This window comes from Drosophila innubila, chromosome X (genome assembly GCF_004354385.1).
Source record: "Drosophila innubila isolate TH190305 chromosome X, UK_Dinn_1.0, whole genome shotgun sequence".
Classification (NCBI taxonomy): Eukaryota; Metazoa; Arthropoda; class Insecta; order Diptera; family Drosophilidae; genus Drosophila; species Drosophila innubila.
In genome coordinates this window covers 3,998,792-4,016,507 of record NC_047626.1, presented here as the reverse complement: position 1 = coordinate 4,016,507, position 17,716 = coordinate 3,998,792, and the positions used below count along the sequence as shown (strand labels likewise).

At 37.0% G+C, this 17,716-nt stretch overlaps 2 protein-coding genes across 2 annotated transcripts; both read left to right on the top strand.

Moving 5' to 3' along the window:
• Positions 1-9,632: 9,632 nt before the first annotated feature.
• LOC117793861 (2-methoxy-6-polyprenyl-1,4-benzoquinol methylase, mitochondrial) lies at positions 9,633-11,769 on the top strand. The gene is made up of 3 exons (XM_034634289.1): positions 9,633-9,883; positions 9,939-10,357; positions 11,252-11,769. Exons 1-3 carry the CDS (start codon positions 9,724-9,726, stop codon positions 11,552-11,554), a joined length of 882 nt encoding a protein of 293 aa, XP_034490180.1. The 5' UTR covers positions 9,633-9,723; the 3' UTR covers positions 11,555-11,769.
• Positions 11,770-14,149: 2,380 nt separating this feature from the next.
• Positions 14,150-17,525, top strand: LOC117784912 (serine/threonine-protein kinase WNK2). The gene is made up of 4 exons (XM_034622768.1): positions 14,150-14,205; positions 14,575-15,166; positions 16,317-17,268; positions 17,335-17,525. Exons 1-4 carry the CDS (start codon positions 14,150-14,152, stop codon positions 17,523-17,525), a joined length of 1,791 nt encoding a protein of 596 aa, XP_034478659.1.
• Positions 17,526-17,716: the final 191 nt, after the last annotated feature.

Here is a 17,716-nt window from a genome sequence, read left to right as displayed (position 1 = left end):
GAATCGAAATCGAATCTTGGTCGAAAATAATTAAATTTTCTAAATGAGCAAAATTTAAATGCAGAATGAATTTAGAGGCAGAATTATGATCAAAATGACATTCCGTTTGAAAATCTATTCAGTTTTAATCAAGTTATGACAGTTTTAAGTTGGGCAACTCTTTGACCTAGCAACTTTACCACAACTGAACCGGTACAAGCGTTTCGGTATTCGGCTCTTGACAGATAATTTTCATTCGGTTACGGTTTCAGTTGTGGTACTAAAAATGAAACGGTTAGTTTCGGTTAACAGTTCCGATACCGGTTGCGGTGTTATTGACTGGTAATAATTTAAAATATACCCTGTTGAAATACGGAAGTGTTGAGTATCTTTTTTTTCCGAGTGTAGCATTTTTCTGGTGAAACTTATTTTCGGCGACTTTATCGGCAATGTCAACGTGGGTTATGCCACAAGCCAAGCAAATAAGCAGACACAAAAACAGACACAACAGACAGACAGCTGGACACGAGGAGGATGCAACATAATCGTGTGGCAAGGCAGACGCTGCATTGTGGCAAGGAAACAGGCATGCAGCAGTCAGTGGCAACATCCACAGACCGACAGACGGACAGACGGACAGACGGACAGACAGACAGATAGGCTGCTCCTTCTGTGTCTGTGTGTGTGTTGCAAGAGAAAGCTGTCTGCACTTTTACTCGATAATGTTGCATGTGCCTCATTTTAATTGCAGAACATCGCCTGGGAGCGTCCTGTGCCACATTTTGTTGTTGCTGTTGCTGTTGTTGTTTTGGTTTTGCTTATTGCTTATTTTTAGTTATTGTAATCGCTGCTTTCACCTTCAACCAATTAACTGACTTGGTTAATACTTATGCAACGCGTTGGGCTTGCAACAAAAAGAAACAAAAATGGGCGACATGCGGCGACCAACAACAGTTGCAACAGCAGCAACAATAAAAATAATGAAGTAAGAAAAGCGAGAGCAAATTGGCAGTTTAAATGACTGCCTCTCATATGTGGCAATGGGGCAGCAAGCACAGGCAACACATGCAGCATTGGCAACACTGGCAACACTCAAGTGAAACGACAGCAGCAGCAACAATTTTGCGCTTCAAATCATGCGACAATCATGACAAAGGGAAGGGGAATCGAGTGGGGCAAGTAGGGCGAAGAGAGGCAAGAAGCTAGATGCGGCGAGGCAAGTATCTTTATTTGGATTTGCGTGCAAATTTAAGCTGCAAAAGACTCCAACTTTAATTTCAACTTCATTTTCATCTTCATCTTCATCTGCAGCTCTGATTCGTCTGTGTGTCCGTCTGTCTGTCCGTCTGTCTGTTTGCGCTGATCGCTGACTGATTGCCTTTGCCATTGCGTCAGTCAAATTACAGGTGAAATATGCACAGAACGATGGAGCAGGGGTGTGAGTAGCAGAAGAAGAAGAGAGTAGCAGAGGCAGCCACCCACACAATGTGGCGCCCAATGGCGCTTCTTGCAATACACTAAACAAAATTGGCAACCAGTAAGTAAAACAAAAAATAAAATTTACCATAAAATAATTAAATTAAATTAAATAATAAAATTATTTACTTTGCGAACCCGAACCTAAACCGAACTGCTTTCTAAAGTACAATGTTCGGTTCGAAAAAAAAATTATTACATAAATTTTATGGTTTTCTAATATTACGCAATTATTTGAGACTTCGGATTAAAATAAGTCATATTTAAATTTTCAAATAAATTTAAATTATCATCAAAATTTGATTTCTTAAAATAAAATTTAAATAGTTCAAAATGTGGAGAAAATTGTATAAAAATACAAATATTTTTTGTACGAGATTTAACCAAGTTTCGAACCCAAACCTTGGGTTCAGGGGGTATATAAACCAATTCGCGAACCGAACCGATGTCTTGCTCTATGTTCAAACCGCCGAACCGAACCTTTAACAAAATTTTGGAGGTTTATTTATTATTATTTAAAAAACTCGATGTTTGTAACTCGATGTCATATATCACAAATAAAAATAGAAAAATTATAAGGAAATTAAATTTAGATAAATATCAATTTATTTCTTGTGCATGACCAAATGTTGAATTTTGATATATTCGAAAAATGGACACTATCAGAAAACATATGAAATAAATAAATTAGTATATCTATAAAATACATTTTTCAGAAAGTTTTGCAATTTCATTAAACAATTTAATTTAATTGTCCAAAAACATTCGATTTACTCTGCATATAGTAAAAATTATAAAATAAACAATATCAGTATTTTAATTATAATAATAATTATTATAATTTTCATTCATATTTTAGCAAACAACAAGTTTCAATTGTTTAATAAATAAATTAACAAAACTAAGCTGTAATCAGAAAATGCTATGAATTGGAAAATTAATTAAATAATAAATTAGATATAAGAAAATTAACAAATGTTGTGCAGTCAGTTTGTGAATTTTTTAATTTCAATAAAGAATTTATTTCAATTGCTTACTAGAATTTTTATTTAATCGAAATGTTCTAAGAATTAGAAAAGGCTTTTAACAGTTTGGAAATGGAGAAAGGTTTTTTCCAAGTGCTTGCAACACAGCAAGTGGCAAGTGGCAAGTTGCAGCTGCTGTGTTGTGATGCTATTGAACTTTTGCTATTTGTAAAGATTCCCACACACCTGCAGCAGAGACGGTGGCAGAGGCAGCGGCAGCGGCAGAGACTGAAGCAGAGGCAGCAGTTGCAGTTGCAGTTGCAGCTGCCACAGCAGCAGCCTCCCACTTGCAACAAGCAGCGTGTGAAACGTTGTTGCTTTTGAGGCGTGACACGAAACTTTGTTTCAAGTACGTTTGTTGTAGTTATTGTTGTTGTTTTAAGTGTTGCTATTGTTATTGTTATTAAAGTTGTTGTTGCTGTCATTGTTGCGCCCTAATGCGACTGTCAGGGTAAATGACCGACGAATGACGGCAAAAATTGAATTGTTTATGCATAAATTGATGTTTGTTGTTTGTTGTTTGTCGTTTTAATTGAAGTGCCGCGCGTTGTGGCAAGTTTGTTGCCCAAGTCTTTCGTTTTGCCCACGCGCACAGCTGCCCCAAAACGCATAAGGATGATGGCGGCTGCTGTCGGTTGCTGCCACAGCTGCCGGGCCACAGCTGCTGCAAGGCAAATGCGACTTGCAACTTGCAACTGCACCAAAAAAAAAAAAAATTACAAAAACAAAAACAAAAACCAAAACTGGATTGTCTGGGCGTGGCGCGTCTGATAAGACAGCTGCAAATCTTCTCTTCTCGCCTCGCCGCGCCAGCGAAAGTTGCTTGCAACTTGTGGCAACAATCTCAGCCTGTCCCCTGCCACATCTCTTCTGCCAAGTCTTCTTCTTTCCCCCCAGCATACGGTTCTGCTGCTTTGACCAATTGCAGTGGCAACTTACTCTTCCCTTGCCACAAAATCAAAATTAAAACAGGTTAGAATTTAATGCAATGACTAAGTTATACACTGAGCTTAATTAATTTCGAGTTTAGCAGCTTAAGCTTAATTATAATTTAATTTTAAATTCAAAGTTGATCAATTTATTTATTTATATTCAATTTATTTTTTATATATATTTATATATTTTTTTAACTTGGCAAAAAATTAAGGTTTAGCTAAAAAATAAAATTTCTTTGCGTTGCATTTAGTTTTTCAGTATTTGCAAATAATATTTTTTGATCCTCTATCAGCCTTAATTTCACCAACGTTTAATTAAAATTACAGAAAAAAATAAAATTGGCAGCTAAATTAGTTAAGTGAAAGAAAGAAAAAAAAATATAGATTTTAATAGAGAGTATAAGAATTGCAATCAAATTTAATTATAAGCTTAGTTAAAGTTTGACTTTCAGCTAAAATAAGAAAAGAAAAATATTTCAAATTAATTCACTAAAAAAACCTGAAAATTTGAACACACATTTTTCGCCATTTTCTAAAATTTAAAGAAAGCAAAATTGATAAAATTACTCACACATTTAAATTGTCTTTAGAAGTTCAATAAAACATTATCAGTTTTATTTTTAACTCATTGCAAGCATAAAATAAATACATTTCCCCAACAATTTGAAGGCGTCACAAAGTTTAGCTTTTACTTATTTAATTTTTCTTTTTGCTATAAATCAGTTTACTTAGCACTTTAATTAATAATTGGGGTCAACTTTAAGTTGGCTTGGCACAAAACACTTATTAGGCAAACGCGAAAACTCGAAAGACGGCAAAAAAGACGGCGACAAATTGAAATTTTGATATATTATACAAGCATGTAATATGATTTAGCTTTGGTTTAACTTCATAATAATAATTGATTTTGATATGCATTCGTACATTAACCTCAGTCTGTTAATGAGAAATTGCATAGAAAAATTTAAGAGAACTTAACATAGTGAGAATTATTAACAGTTCTGCAACAGAAAAATTAACAGCTCGCAAATTTATAGAAACAAATTTTGAAGAAAGCACTACATTTATAAAAAAAATATTTAACATAATAAAAGAAGATATCAATGATTAGAAAATGTTATAAGAAAATAGATATCAATTTATATTCTAATTAAAATACAGAGAAATCATATTTTAACAATTTAATTAATCATTATTGTACTTTAAATTTTTTATAAGTAGCAAATTTTTTTATTAAATAATTTTCTAGGGCTTAAAAATTACGAGAAAACAATTGTGAATGTATTATAATATAATATTCCTGTAAACAGTCCAAAATATGGAAGATTTGCAGTGGTAAAAAAATTATTAAGCTTTACTTTAAATGAATTTTTTTTTTAGATTAATACTAAAAAAAAAACACTAGTTTTAATTTTCTATACTTGATTATATTTTTTAAATATCTGAAGAATTTTTAATATATTATTTCTATATTCTACATACTTAATTTTAATTTCTTTTGTAGCACATACTATAACTCTAATATTAAATTACAAAAAAAAAGTTTTTATTAAAATCTAATGTTTGCAGATGGTGTTGAGTTTCTTAAAAATGTTAGCTTGATAATGCCACAAATGGCGTGCCACAAATAAGTTGCATTAGAACTTGAAGTGAGACTCAAATGGAATGACAATTATTTATAAGACTGTCTCAGCTGATGTTCCATTTCTTTGCTGTCCCTGTCTCTCTCCCTCTCTCTCTCTCTCTTTTTTCTAAATTTTGCTTATGTTGCATGCAACAATAATAGCTGAAATTAGTTTGTCGGCAACTTTGCCTGTACAAATAGAAATAGAAATATATACAAAAAAATTAAAATAAAAAAAATAAAACAAAAACTCGCTCGACTGTGTCTGAGTTTTTCCTACTGCTGTTTATCCTACAAATGCCAATCCGTTGCAAGCCGCGTTGCAACCAGTCGTCGTCTGTCCCTCCGTCCATCTGTCCGTCTGTCCGTCCGTCCGTCCGTCCGTCTGTCCGTCCGTGTTGCCAACCAAAAATGCCGTCTGAGGCGGCCAACTGGGCAACTGGGGATTGTGGATATTGTGGATATTGGGCCGCTGGGCGGCCAAGTTAACTGGTTGCCGTTTTGCCGGCAGTTTTGAATTACAAAAGGAGCCTTTTTATGGGGCCGCCTGCAACAGCAACTGCAACGCGGCAGCAACAACATTTTTTTATAATTTCCATTTTTAATACCCTAGAAGAGGGTATATTCAGTGTGTGCTAAGTCTGTAACAGGCAGTAGATTACCCTATGAACTATATAAAGTTGGTCAAATAACTGTAATAAATTACAAAATGCTTGTAACAAAAAAAAAATTTAAAAAAAAAGTTCAACAAAAAAATAAAATATTCTTTGGGCTCAACATTTTCTTCAAAATAAAAACAAAAAATACGTTACTTATATTTTATTTGTCAGAATAGTAATTTGATTTTTTTTTTTGTTTTTTTGTTATTAACTCAAGGATCTCAGAGGCGATAAGAGCTAGAATCCCCAATTTTGGTGTGTGAACTACTTTAATATGCCCCTAAATGCCAAAACATTGTTCTGTTTAAAATTCTTTAATTTTACCAAGATTTTTCAAGTATTTATTGCAGATATTATTGAATTATTATATTAAGACAATAAAAGAATTAAATGTCAGCGACTCAAAGTTTAAAAAGTCCAAATATTTGAGCTAACTTAAAAATATCTGACAGAACCCCGAAAATCAAAATATTTGCTGAGAGCCAAATGAAAAATTGTGCTTGAATTAGGAATTCTGCACTTGCTTTAAGAAAAGCCGGAATTAGCGCAATACTGACAATAACAAGTTACAAAAAATGCGAATTACATAAGAAATTTTTGAGTTATTTTTTGGCTTACATGATAAGCATCCAGGGTATCTCATAGTCATGGACTTTAGACAACAGTGAGCTTAGTTGTTTTATTTGCTGTGTGTGTATCTATGAGATACACTTCAACATGAATTGGCATTTTGTTGTTGTTGCTGTTGTTGTTTGTTGTTGTTTTTGGTTACTGTTTTGCAATTCACAATTATTTGCATTTGTGCGCAGTGTGACCAGATTTGTGAACAAATCGTAACTGTCATCTGCAGTTGGTAATTAAACACACAATTAAATCGTTATTATCATAATAATAATAATGATGATCATGATGATAATGCAGCTGTTGCTGCTTAAAGATGGTGATGATGATGATGACAAGCTGGCCAGGAAATGCAATTAACCGATTGGCCCACAAGTCACCAAACGCCATTCGAAAGTTTTGTGTGTGTGTGTGCAACTTCAATGTGGCCAAATTGCATAAGCCAAACAGCTGCAAGGCGTTAAGTCAATGTTCAGTCAGTCAGTCAGTTAATCAATCAGTCAATCAATCAGACAGTCAGTCAATCACCATCAATATCATAATCAATTTAATAGCCTACTCTAACGGTTCGAGGCGAGAAAGTGGGCGTGTCTTTACCAAACAGAACTTTCCACTTTTTATACTCTGATTTTTTTCTATTTTTATTCTTTTTATTCGCTCCCAGTGTATTTGGAGCAAATCGTTATTAAAGATGACAATGACAAAAATTTATAATTGAAGGCCGCACGCAATTAACGCATTTTCTGTCTGTGTGTGTGTGTGTATATGTGTGTGCGTCGCTTACAGTTAGGCGGCTTAAACAGCAACAACAACAAAGGCAAAAACATAAGAAGGGGGGAAAAACTTATAAAGATCAAAACAACAACAAAAGCATCATATTACAAGTGTTGTAAAATAGCCTTAAGGAAACTGAACGACAGTGTTGTCATAACAGCTATTTTCCAGCTAAAAAGGTCGTTATTAAAAGTTAAATATTGGGGCAAAAATCATAAGCAGTGTGTATTTTTCAAAATTGTATACATGTATGTTCTACAAATCTCTAACAGCGCAAAAGAGACACAAAAACATTTTTCGGTGTTCCTGAAAACCATTGCTTTTAAACAGATTTGACAAAATGTAATATTTATTGAATTCAATTACATCATTTTGCATATAATGAAATTTTAATGAATTTGTTAATTAAATAAAACTGTTGAAACTGGAAGTATATTTGAGGCAGCCGATAGTATTTGACTTCAAAATTATTTTCGAAAAAAATCAAATCTCTGACTTTTAAGCAACATTGACATTTCGTACCTTTTTCTTTTTAAAAGTAACTCTCTTCAAAGGATATATTATAGTGTGCTTTTGGGTATCAATTGTCTTAAACATATTTTTGAGCACACAAAAATTAGTTAACATAAATGATTTTTTAATGGCAAGAAGAATAAAAACTATTAGTATTATAAACAAATTCATTGATGCTAAGCCTTTTTTAACATTGTCTTTAAAATTTTTACATATTTTCTCTATATTACTTTATTCAATTCTAGCTTTTAAGCTATCAAATTCTGGTAATTGTGTGGTAAAAAAGTTGGCAACACTTCCTTGTAGTGTTGGGTGTGTGTGTGGGTGTGTTGTGTAGTGTGTGTCTGTGGGTAAGTTTTAACTACAATTTTCTTTTTTTTTTATTATTTTTGTTACTTACCTCATTTGTGTGGGTTACTAAGCAGCAGCAGAAGAAGAAGAAAAAGCAAAGGAAGCAGCAACTAAACAACAAACAACAAAAACAAAAGCGCTTCTGCAATTGGAGCGCGAATTCTCGAGTTGCGAATTTGACTTGTTATTATTATAGTTGTTGTTGTTGTTGTGGTTGTTATTGTTGTTGTCGGTTGTCGGTTGTTTTGTTTCGTTTTTGTTTTGGCTTAGGTATTCGTTTTCAACAGCTTTGCTGGCGAGTGCACTTTACACTTTTGTGGCTTTGGCTTTGGCTTTTCAGGCATTTCAGGCTTGACTGACTCTGCAGACAGGTGCATATTGCATTTTTGGCTTCATTTTCATTTTCAACACTTGCACACACAAAACATGAACAAAAAACACGCTGAGTATGAGAAATGAGTTAACCAAAGTTCACGTTTTTTTTTTTTTAATTTTAACTTATTTAAACAGCCGGCGCGCGAAGTTTAAAGTGAAAAGGCAAATAAAACAAATTAGCAGACGACGCACAACTGAAGCGCACGATTATCAGCAACGAATTGAGCGCAATACGCAGCAGTGTAACCACTGTTGCCAACTTTTTGGAAATGTATTTAACAACACCAAAGGCTGCCACCCAATAAAAATTTCCGATCTGGCTAGATTTTTTTTAGCCAAAAAAAAAGGGACACTTCAGAAAATAGGTACTCTGAATTTTTGTACCATTTTTGAATTTTGTATTGTTCAATGACAAGAATTTTTCAAATTTTTGTTTGAATTTTCTCAATTTTCTGTTATTATTAAGAAAAATAAAGAAATTCATATTTTTCTCAGTACTATTTTTGACAAAATACCTAAAATGATACGGCTGGCCAGATCGAAATTATTGTTTTTGGGAAAGGTGGCAGCACTTCGGCTTAAAACGCAGCTGTGGCTTTCACTTTTCCGTTGAAATATGAAAATTTGCTTTAAATGCGTAAGAAGTTTGAATTTAATCAATAATGACGACAAAATTGTTAGAATGAAAGCAACAATGGAAAATGAAATTCAAATTAGTTAACCATGCTTAAAATGTAAATAAATATGTCAAATCCATACTTAATATCTAAAAAGTAGGCAAAGAAAGCACTTAATATTTCAACATTTCTAAAATATATAAAATATAGAAAAATGGCAAATAAACGTCTAATATTCACCATAGTTGTTTTGGCCGTGACATTTCCAATATTCTGCTACTGTCACATTTGTTCGACAGAGTCAACGGCGCTTTGGGATTATGATTTATGGGTATCTCGAATTATGGCCTATCTTGTGGGTGTATATGTGGCTTTTAAAGTGCATGAGGAAATGGAAACTTTTCAGGCGCTTAATTAAAGACGGTAAGCTATTGGTACGATGATTAATAAATTATTTTAACTTTCTGCATTAATACAGCCAGAATTGTTTGCAATATAAGTTAAATGGTTTTAGTTGTTCTTTTTTTTTTTTAATTTAATTTGCCTTTATTTGAATTATTTATGTTGTTATATATTTGGCGCGTTGGATATATTTATTACATCGATAAGCTAGCGGCAAGTATCGAATGGCAGCGATGCAAAACAATATCGATGAGCAAGTATCGATTGTCGGCGATTACAGAACAGCTGATTTCTGCTGCCGCTGCTTGTTTTGTTATTTCATAATAATTTGATTTGTACATTGAAATTAGCTTTAAGCTGTATTAAAAAACAATGCAAAACACGCGTAAACTAACAAATCTGGCAAGATTAATGCTAAAACGCACAGCAACAATGGCAACAACAACTGCAAATCAGGGAACAACAACAACAACAGAACAGACAACACATTTCGGCTATCAAACTGTGAAGGAAAGCGAGAAACAACAAAAAGGTAAGAGTTGAATTATAACTAATACAATATAATATATATATTTAATTGCCCACAGTGCGCGAGGTGTTTGAGCAGGTGGCCCAGTCCTATGATCTGATGAACGATGCCATGTCAATGGGCATTCATCGCGTGTGGAAAGACATCTTTATTGAGCGCCTGGGACCGCAGCATGGAATGCGTCTCCTTGACATGGCTGGAGGCACCGGTGACATCAGTTTTCGCTACCTCAAATATCTGGCCAAACAAGCGAATCCACAGCAACGCATTAGCCATGTAACCGTCTCCGATATCAATCAACAAATGTTAAATGTCGGCGAGGAGCGTGCCCGTCAACTGGGACTGACCGTCGAGCAGTTGTCCAATGCCAGCATTGACTGGCAGTGTGCCGACGCCGAGAAGCTGCCATTCCCCGACAATAACTTCACTGCCTACACCATCGCCTTTGGCATACGCAACTGCACGCACGTGGACAAGGTGAATTCGAATTCCCATTAGAGCTGATAACTTATATATTTCAGTGACTTAAATCCAAGTTGATCTTTGAGTCAATTGTCAATTCAATGCGAACATTTGGCATCGCTTACATTGTGGACAATCGATTGCTAAGGGTCCCCCCTTTGACATTTTTAAAATTCAAATTTTTAATTCTCAAGTTTTCCCTTTTATTCAACTCCCTATATCAGAATTAGTATAAAACAACACTTTAAACTTGATTTCGAGACCTTTCATTTTCTTGTCAAAAATCATGTAAAAACGAACTGAAAATTTGACTTGAAAAGTTCCTAGATCAAAGTTCGGACCAAATTCAAACTCCCATAACTTTGTCAAAACTGAACCGATTTTCAAGCGGAATGTCATTTTGATCATGGTTTGGCGTCATAATTAATTCTGCATTAAAAATTCGACTCATTTTGATAAAAAATAATTTTCTCTTTAGATCTTGGTCTTGAGCTAAGGGTCCCCCCTTTGAAATTTTGAAAATAAAAATTTTTAAATCTCATGTTTTCCCTTTTAATCAACTCCCTATATCATAATTAGTATAAAGCAACATTTTAAACTTGAATCTGAGACTATTAATTTTCTTGTCAAAAATCATGTTAAATTGAACAAAAATTTTGACTTGTAAATTGCTATGTCCACAGTCTGACCAATTTCAAACTTGCATAACTTTGTCAAAACTGAACCGATTTTCAAGCGGAAAGTCATTTTGATCATGATTTGGTCTCTTTATTCACTTTGCATTCAAATTTAGTTAATTTTAAAAAATGTTCTAATATTGCAAAAAGTATAATGTGAATCTTTTGGCTAGAGTTAACTTTAAAATACAGTAAATAAATAATAATTACTATTTATTTTTAATGGTTTCAGGTGCTCAGCGAGGCGTACCGCGTACTGCAGCCGGGCGGAAGATTCATGTGCCTGGAGTTTAGTCATCTGAACAACGAGGCAATGCAATGGCTGTACGATCAATATTCCTTCCAGGTTATACCACCGATGGGCCAGTTGCTCGCTGGACAGTGGCATGCCTATCAGTATCTGGTGGAGAGCATACGTCGCTTTCCACGTCAGGATCAGTTCAAGAGCATGATCGAGGATGCGGGCTTTGTCCATGCCAGCTACGAGAATCTAACCTTTGGTGTGGTCAGCATACACTCCGGCTTCAAGCTGTAACAGCTCGGTTAAAACTTTAATTTCGAAAATCTGTTACACACTTTGCTTATCATCTGTTTGCCAAGCACGTGCTTCCACAATTTAATTTTATTTCTTTTCTTTTTATTTTGCTTGTTTCTTCATTTAATGGGTTTCTTACATGTCCACGTTGAAATTGCAGTTTTATAAACATTGTTTAAAGTAAATATTACAAATGCGCCAAAATTTACGAGCTTACATATTGTTGTATTTATGGATTGTCTGTAGAATTGCAAGGCCGTAGCTTGGGAAAGACCTTGAGTTGGTTTTTACTTGGATGGAGAAGGTGTTAAAATCTTTGTAGGGTCTTAAGATTTTTTAAAATTTAAATTCCAAATGTTTGGCCAAAGAAAGTGAAAAGCAAAATGTAGGCTAATTGAAAATAGATTTGGTTGTGTGTGTGTGATATAATGCCCAATCTTAGCTTCCTTATGACTTGCCCATTTGACAGTCATCAAATTTAGTGCAAGTGAAATTTATGCGTGTGAATGCGGAATTTTAACGAAATGAAACAAAAAACGAAAATAATAAAATCAAAAAATCGAAATGCCATTCAAATAAATTGGGCTGCCAGTTTCAAAACCTAATTGACAGTTTAGCAAGGTATTTAAATTACTTTTTTTGTTTTTTTTTGTATTTTTTTCAAATATGCTTTCGCTTTGCTTAGCAAGTTGGCAGCACCGCTGAGCTGTAATTGGCCCAGTTAAATTTTTTTATTACATTTTATTTTCAAGTGATGTAAGCGAGCCATAAAATTGATGATTTTGATTTGTACTCGTATCAAACATTAAGTTGAACCATCTGAGAGTTGCCTTTTGAGTTGCACGGGCGCCTGAAAGTGAAAAGTGGCCATTCCAACACCTACAACAACAACAACAACAACAACACCCTACAACCACATCGACAACAACAACAACAACACTATGCGGAATCAAAACTAATGAAATGAAAACAATACAACTTTGGTAGTACGTGCAGAAACGTGCAACGCATGCGTAGGTGGCGACAAAGACAGCGAAAGACACAGCGACAGAGAGGGAAGATCGAGACAGAGAGGGAGAGGGAGAGGGAGACAAATACCCGCAACGATCAAATAACTGAGCTACCCCACAACAGTTACCACAGCACAGTGGCAACAAATATGCGAAGAATCAAAGAAAAGCTTAAAGCCAGGGAAACGTTTAAGAAGGAAAGAGTAAAGAGGAACTAAAGAAGAGTTAAGAAAAATTAGAAAGAGAGATCTTAAATTCTTTTTACTCTGTAGAAATTTAAAAGGAAATCTATAACTATTTTCATAATAATAGAAATGATAAAAGGAAAAAAGATACGAGCAATGAGAAGATAACTTTTTAAAGAAAATACTTAAAGATAATGAAAAATTTAACAATAAGGAAAACTTAAGCAGTAGACAATTAGATTTTTACACTTGAATCAATATTTGCAGAAACAAAGGGGAACAAGTGAAAATGAAACACTATAAAAATGAATCAAAACAAATTTAAATGTCGACAACGTTTTTGCAATAATAAATTTTCAGTTCATATTTTTAAACCTTGTTAACTTCCATAAACTAGTGAAACAAGTGGAAGTGAAACATGGAAAAATGCTACAGCTTACATAGCTGCTACCATTCACATTATTTTTCAATACCATTGTGGAGGCAATTGAAGAAATCAGTGCGAAACAATGGCAGTAATAAGATGAAGTTCAGTGTGCATGTTTCATTCCATTTATACCTAACCTCAATTTTAAACAAGGCTGCAAACCGGTTATGAACCGAACCTCGTAAAACCGGTTCGGTTCGGGTTTTTAAGAAGCCTGAACCGGATCATGAGCCGAACCCCTGAAATTATTTACTTTGCGAAACCGAACCTAAGCCGAACCGCTTTCTAAAATAAAAGGTTCGGTTCGAAAACCAAAAATTTCATAAATTTTATGGTTTTCTCATACTACGCAATTATTTGAGACTTCATAAACTAAAATTAGTTATATTTAAATCTTCAAATAATTTTAATTTACCATCAAAATTTGATTACTTTTAAAAAAAATTGAATTAGTTCAAAATGTAGAGAAAACTATATGACAATTTGTATAAAATTGAACCAAGGTTCGAACCCAAACCTTGGGTTTTGGGGCTATATAAACAAAAATTTAATTAGTTCAAAATGTAGAAAAAAATATATGACAATTTGTATAAAATTGAACCAAGGTTCGAACCCAAACCTTGGCTTTAGGGGCTATATAAACAAAAATTTAATTAGTTCAAAATGTAGAAAAAAATATATGACAATTTGTATAAAATTGAACCAAGGTTCGAACCCAAACCTTGGCTTTAGGGGCTATATAAACCAATTTGTGAACCGAACCGATGTCTTGCTCTATGGTTCGAACTGCCGAACCGAACCTTTAACAAAATTTTGTAGGTTTGCAGCCTTGATTTTAAATAAATTGTAGGTAGACCAATTTAAATTGAAATAAGCACAATAATAATATTAATGGTACTGCACCACAGTGCGTAGTACACTATTCTACACATCGTGCTGGGTCGAGTGGTGTGTGTGGTGCGGTGGTGCGGTGATGCGGTGGTACTGTGGTACTTGGCGCAACATTATGTCCATTGGCGCTTGGGTCAGGTGAAATGGACGCGTAAAAGTCATAAACTGACCAGCGAGCGAGGGGAACGGTGGTACTGCTGGGGTACTTGGTATGCAAGGGTGGTGCTGTGTGATGTGTGCTGTGCTGGCGGTGGGGCACGTCGATAAGCGCTTTATAAATACAACAAACACCAAGGAAGTTCATTTCATTGTCTTGGCAACAATCGACGCGTTGACATAATCTCTCCCAGAAATCGAAAATCGAAAGTGACAAAACGGATTACATTCAACCACCGACAGCCACATGATGAGTCGCAGGATAAAACCACAATTTGCAGTGTTGCTGCTGCTGCTGCTCGGCACAACTGATGCTGCACTGCGTCTGCGGCACTCGAGCCGTTTCCTTAGCACCACCACACCCAGCACACCCACAGCGGCCACCACGAGCGGTGCGGCAACAGATGACGCTGCCAATGAGCAGCAAGCGGAAACGGCTTTGTCACCTCCTGCCACAGAGGAAGCTGCTTCCGCTGCAGTGGATTCCTCGAGCACGACGGGAAAGCATAAGCGTGGCATTCTACATGGTGTTGGTGCTGGCGGACATTGGCCCGGTCGCACGTATGCGGCACAGTATGGCTACAGCTTGCAACTGCCTGGGGCAGCTACATTCCTGGCCGCAGCACCGTCTCACCGACATCACGCCTTCCTCAAGTATCCCACGGCCATTGGAGGCTACCATCTGAAACAATATGCACCCACCGCTGCCGTAGGAGCTGCCTTCCTGCCTACAGCAGTTGCCACACCTGTTTCGGCCGTACCGGCTGCTCTACCCGCTGTCCCTGCTGTCTCCGCCGTTGGTGGCATCGCCTCTGCTGTGGCAGCTGCTCCCTCCTATGTTCTACGTCCCGGCAATGCGGTCGTCTCCTCCTACAGCGTCAACTATCCGCATCAGCATTTGCAAAGACCCGTGAAACCAGTGCACTTCCATCACGCCGTACAGGTGAGTACACTGAAACTTATTAGTGGCTTAAAAACCACTTTTTTTATTCCTAGACATGAATTCTTTAGGTCCGTATGGAGTAGACCAGAAATTTCCACCGGCGGAAATTTTTTCTTTTTTTATATGGAGCTTAGGCCCACCAGAAAGTTTTCCGCTTTACTCGATAAGGGCCTTTAATTTTGAGACTAAAATTTTAATATTACGACCGTTTCTCTAAAAAAGTTCCTCAAGTGCAATATTCTTATACTATATTTCTTAGTACGTTTAAGAAAATTTGAAAACAACGAACTCTAGAAACCCTTTACCTGATTAGTTTTTATACCCGTTACTTAAAAAATAAGTAAAAGGGTTTAATTTGTGCGTTGAAATGTATGTAACAGGGAGAAGGAGGCATCTCCGAGCTCATAAAGTACATACATTCCTAATCCGCATCAACAGCCGAGTCGTTATAGACATGTGCGCATGTATGTCTGTCTGTCTATCTGTCTGTCTGTCTGTCCGTCTGTCTGTCTGTCTGTCTGTCCTTGTGAGCGCCTAGATTTCAGAGACTATAATAGATGGAGACACCAAACGTTCACACACAGACTCCAAAGGCGTTGAGGCAGATCAAGTTTGTTTTAAATTTTTGACACGCCCCCTTCCGCCCCCGCAAATCATGAAAAACCGTTCGTTCGTCTGTGTAAGCAACAGTATCTCAGAGACTAAAAGAGATAGAGTAACCAAATTTGGCACACAGATTTCTATAGACCCCACGCTGATCAAGTATGTTTCAAATTCACGCCACGCCCCTTTACGCCTCCACAAATCGCGAATAACCAGCACAACCACAGTTTTTAAGATAAAACAGTTTTTATAGTAAATAACGTTATCTATTAATATTATCTATAATCTCACTTAACCGCAGCAAGATCGGACAAGTAGAACGGCAGTAATAGCTAACCAAAGTTATTAATAAAGTTATTATTTCAATACAATCAGCTAAAAGTATGCATTAGTTTTTATTAGGCAGTAATTTCTTGAAAGTACTTTTATAAATAATAATAAGTAACGGGTATGCTATGGTTAGGATCTTGACTATAGCCTTTCCTTGTTCCGTTTACTTGTTTACTGCTCCGCTTTAGGCTTAATCCTTATGTTTCTTTTTTTACAGCCGCACTTTGTGCAGTCGGTTCCTTCCATTGCGCACGGCCTGCCCTTACAACCGGTGCAGCCGGTACAGCCGGTACAGCACCTGCAACCGGTACAGCCCATTCAGCCGGTACAGCCCATTCAACCAATTCAGCCGGTACAGCCGGTACAGCCCATTCAGCCGGTACAACATGTAGCTGGTCTGCAGCCTAGTTTTACCTTTACTGCTGTGAATCCACCAGTTGCTGAATTCCCCGGAGTGCCACAGTTCCCCACACAGGCGGTGCCGGTTGCACCACAGTTCCCTACGAGCACATTTGTGCCCGCAGCAGCACCAACCGCACCAGAAGTGCCTGCCGTACCACAGATACCACAGATACCACAAATACCACAAGTACCACAGATTCCTGAGGTACCACAGATACCGCAAATTCCGGAGATACCGCAAATACCGCAAATACCACAAGTGCCAGAGTTGCCACAGCTGCCACAGTTGCCACAATTTCCGCAATTTCCCAATTTTCCACAGTTTACCATAGCACAGTTCCCATTTCCACAAGTGCCACAGTTTCCACAGCTGCCCAGCACACCCGCTCAGCCAGCCGTACCGGCTGTACCGGCAGTACCGGCTGTACCCGCTAGACCGGCTGCACCACCCACCAATCAGTTCTTCCCCGCTGGCGTGCAACCACCGCTGCCACAGCAACCACCCACCTTTGGGCAACCGGAGTCACAGTTTCCCGGTGGCATTGTGCCTTTGCCCGGCTCGACGGCCGTGCAGCCGGACACAGGTACGGCCATTGCCGCACCACAGATACCCAATACACCGGAGGCAGAAGCGGAACAACCACTGCCCGCACCGCAACCCACACAACCACAGCAGCCCTGGAAGCCCATCTTCTATCAGCCTCCGGCCACGCCCAGTCGGCCCTCGGTAACGCTATTGCCGCCCTACGGCAGCGCACCAGCTGAGGGTAAGTTGCGGTACCTTTTAATTGCTTCTCTCTAACTTCTCTAACGCCTCTCTCTGCGATTCTCAGGTTATCTGCCGCCCGTTGGCTCGCAGTCGGCACAGCTGAACGCGGCCAGCGCTGGAAACGGTGGAAACGGTGGTGGTCAGGGCATTTTTGATCACCTGAGCGATGCCGAGATCGAGCACATCTTTGCCCAGGCCAATCTGGCGCAGCAGCAACAACAGCATCACCACCACAACAGCTATCAGCACTATTAAGTGCAGTCCATCTTCCTTACTCCCTCACTCCCTCCACGTCTTGTCTACAAATTTTTTTTTGTTTTTTTTTTACTTCTTTCTTTCTTGAAATCCTATGATATTTTGTCGCATTATATTAAATTATTATTATTATTAAATAAGTTATTTATCACAAATTTTAAAGACTTTATATTACTAGTGGAAAATCTTGA

Excerpts from the sequence above, each read along its gene's own strand:
- LOC117793861 (XM_034634289.1), top strand. The coding sequence starts at position 9,724 with ATGCAAAACACGCGTAAACTAACAAATCTGGCAAGATTAATGCTAAAA. Across the intron at positions 9,884-9,938 it reads AAGCGAGAAACAACAAAAAG|TGCGCGAGGTGTTTGAGCAG; the intron begins GTAAGAGTTGAA and ends AATTGCCCACAG. Across the intron at positions 10,358-11,251 it reads ACTGCACGCACGTGGACAAG|GTGCTCAGCGAGGCGTACCG; the intron begins GTGAATTCGAAT and ends TAATGGTTTCAG.
- LOC117784912 (XM_034622768.1), top strand. The coding sequence starts at position 14,150 with ATGCGGTGGTACTGTGGTACTTGGCGCAACATTATGTCCATTGGCGCT. Across the intron at positions 14,206-14,574 it reads TCCATTGGCGCTTGGGTCAG|CACCACCACACCCAGCACAC; the intron begins GTGAAATGGACG and ends CCGTTTCCTTAG. Across the intron at positions 17,269-17,334 it reads CGGCAGCGCACCAGCTGAGG|GTTATCTGCCGCCCGTTGGC; the intron begins GTAAGTTGCGGT and ends TGCGATTCTCAG.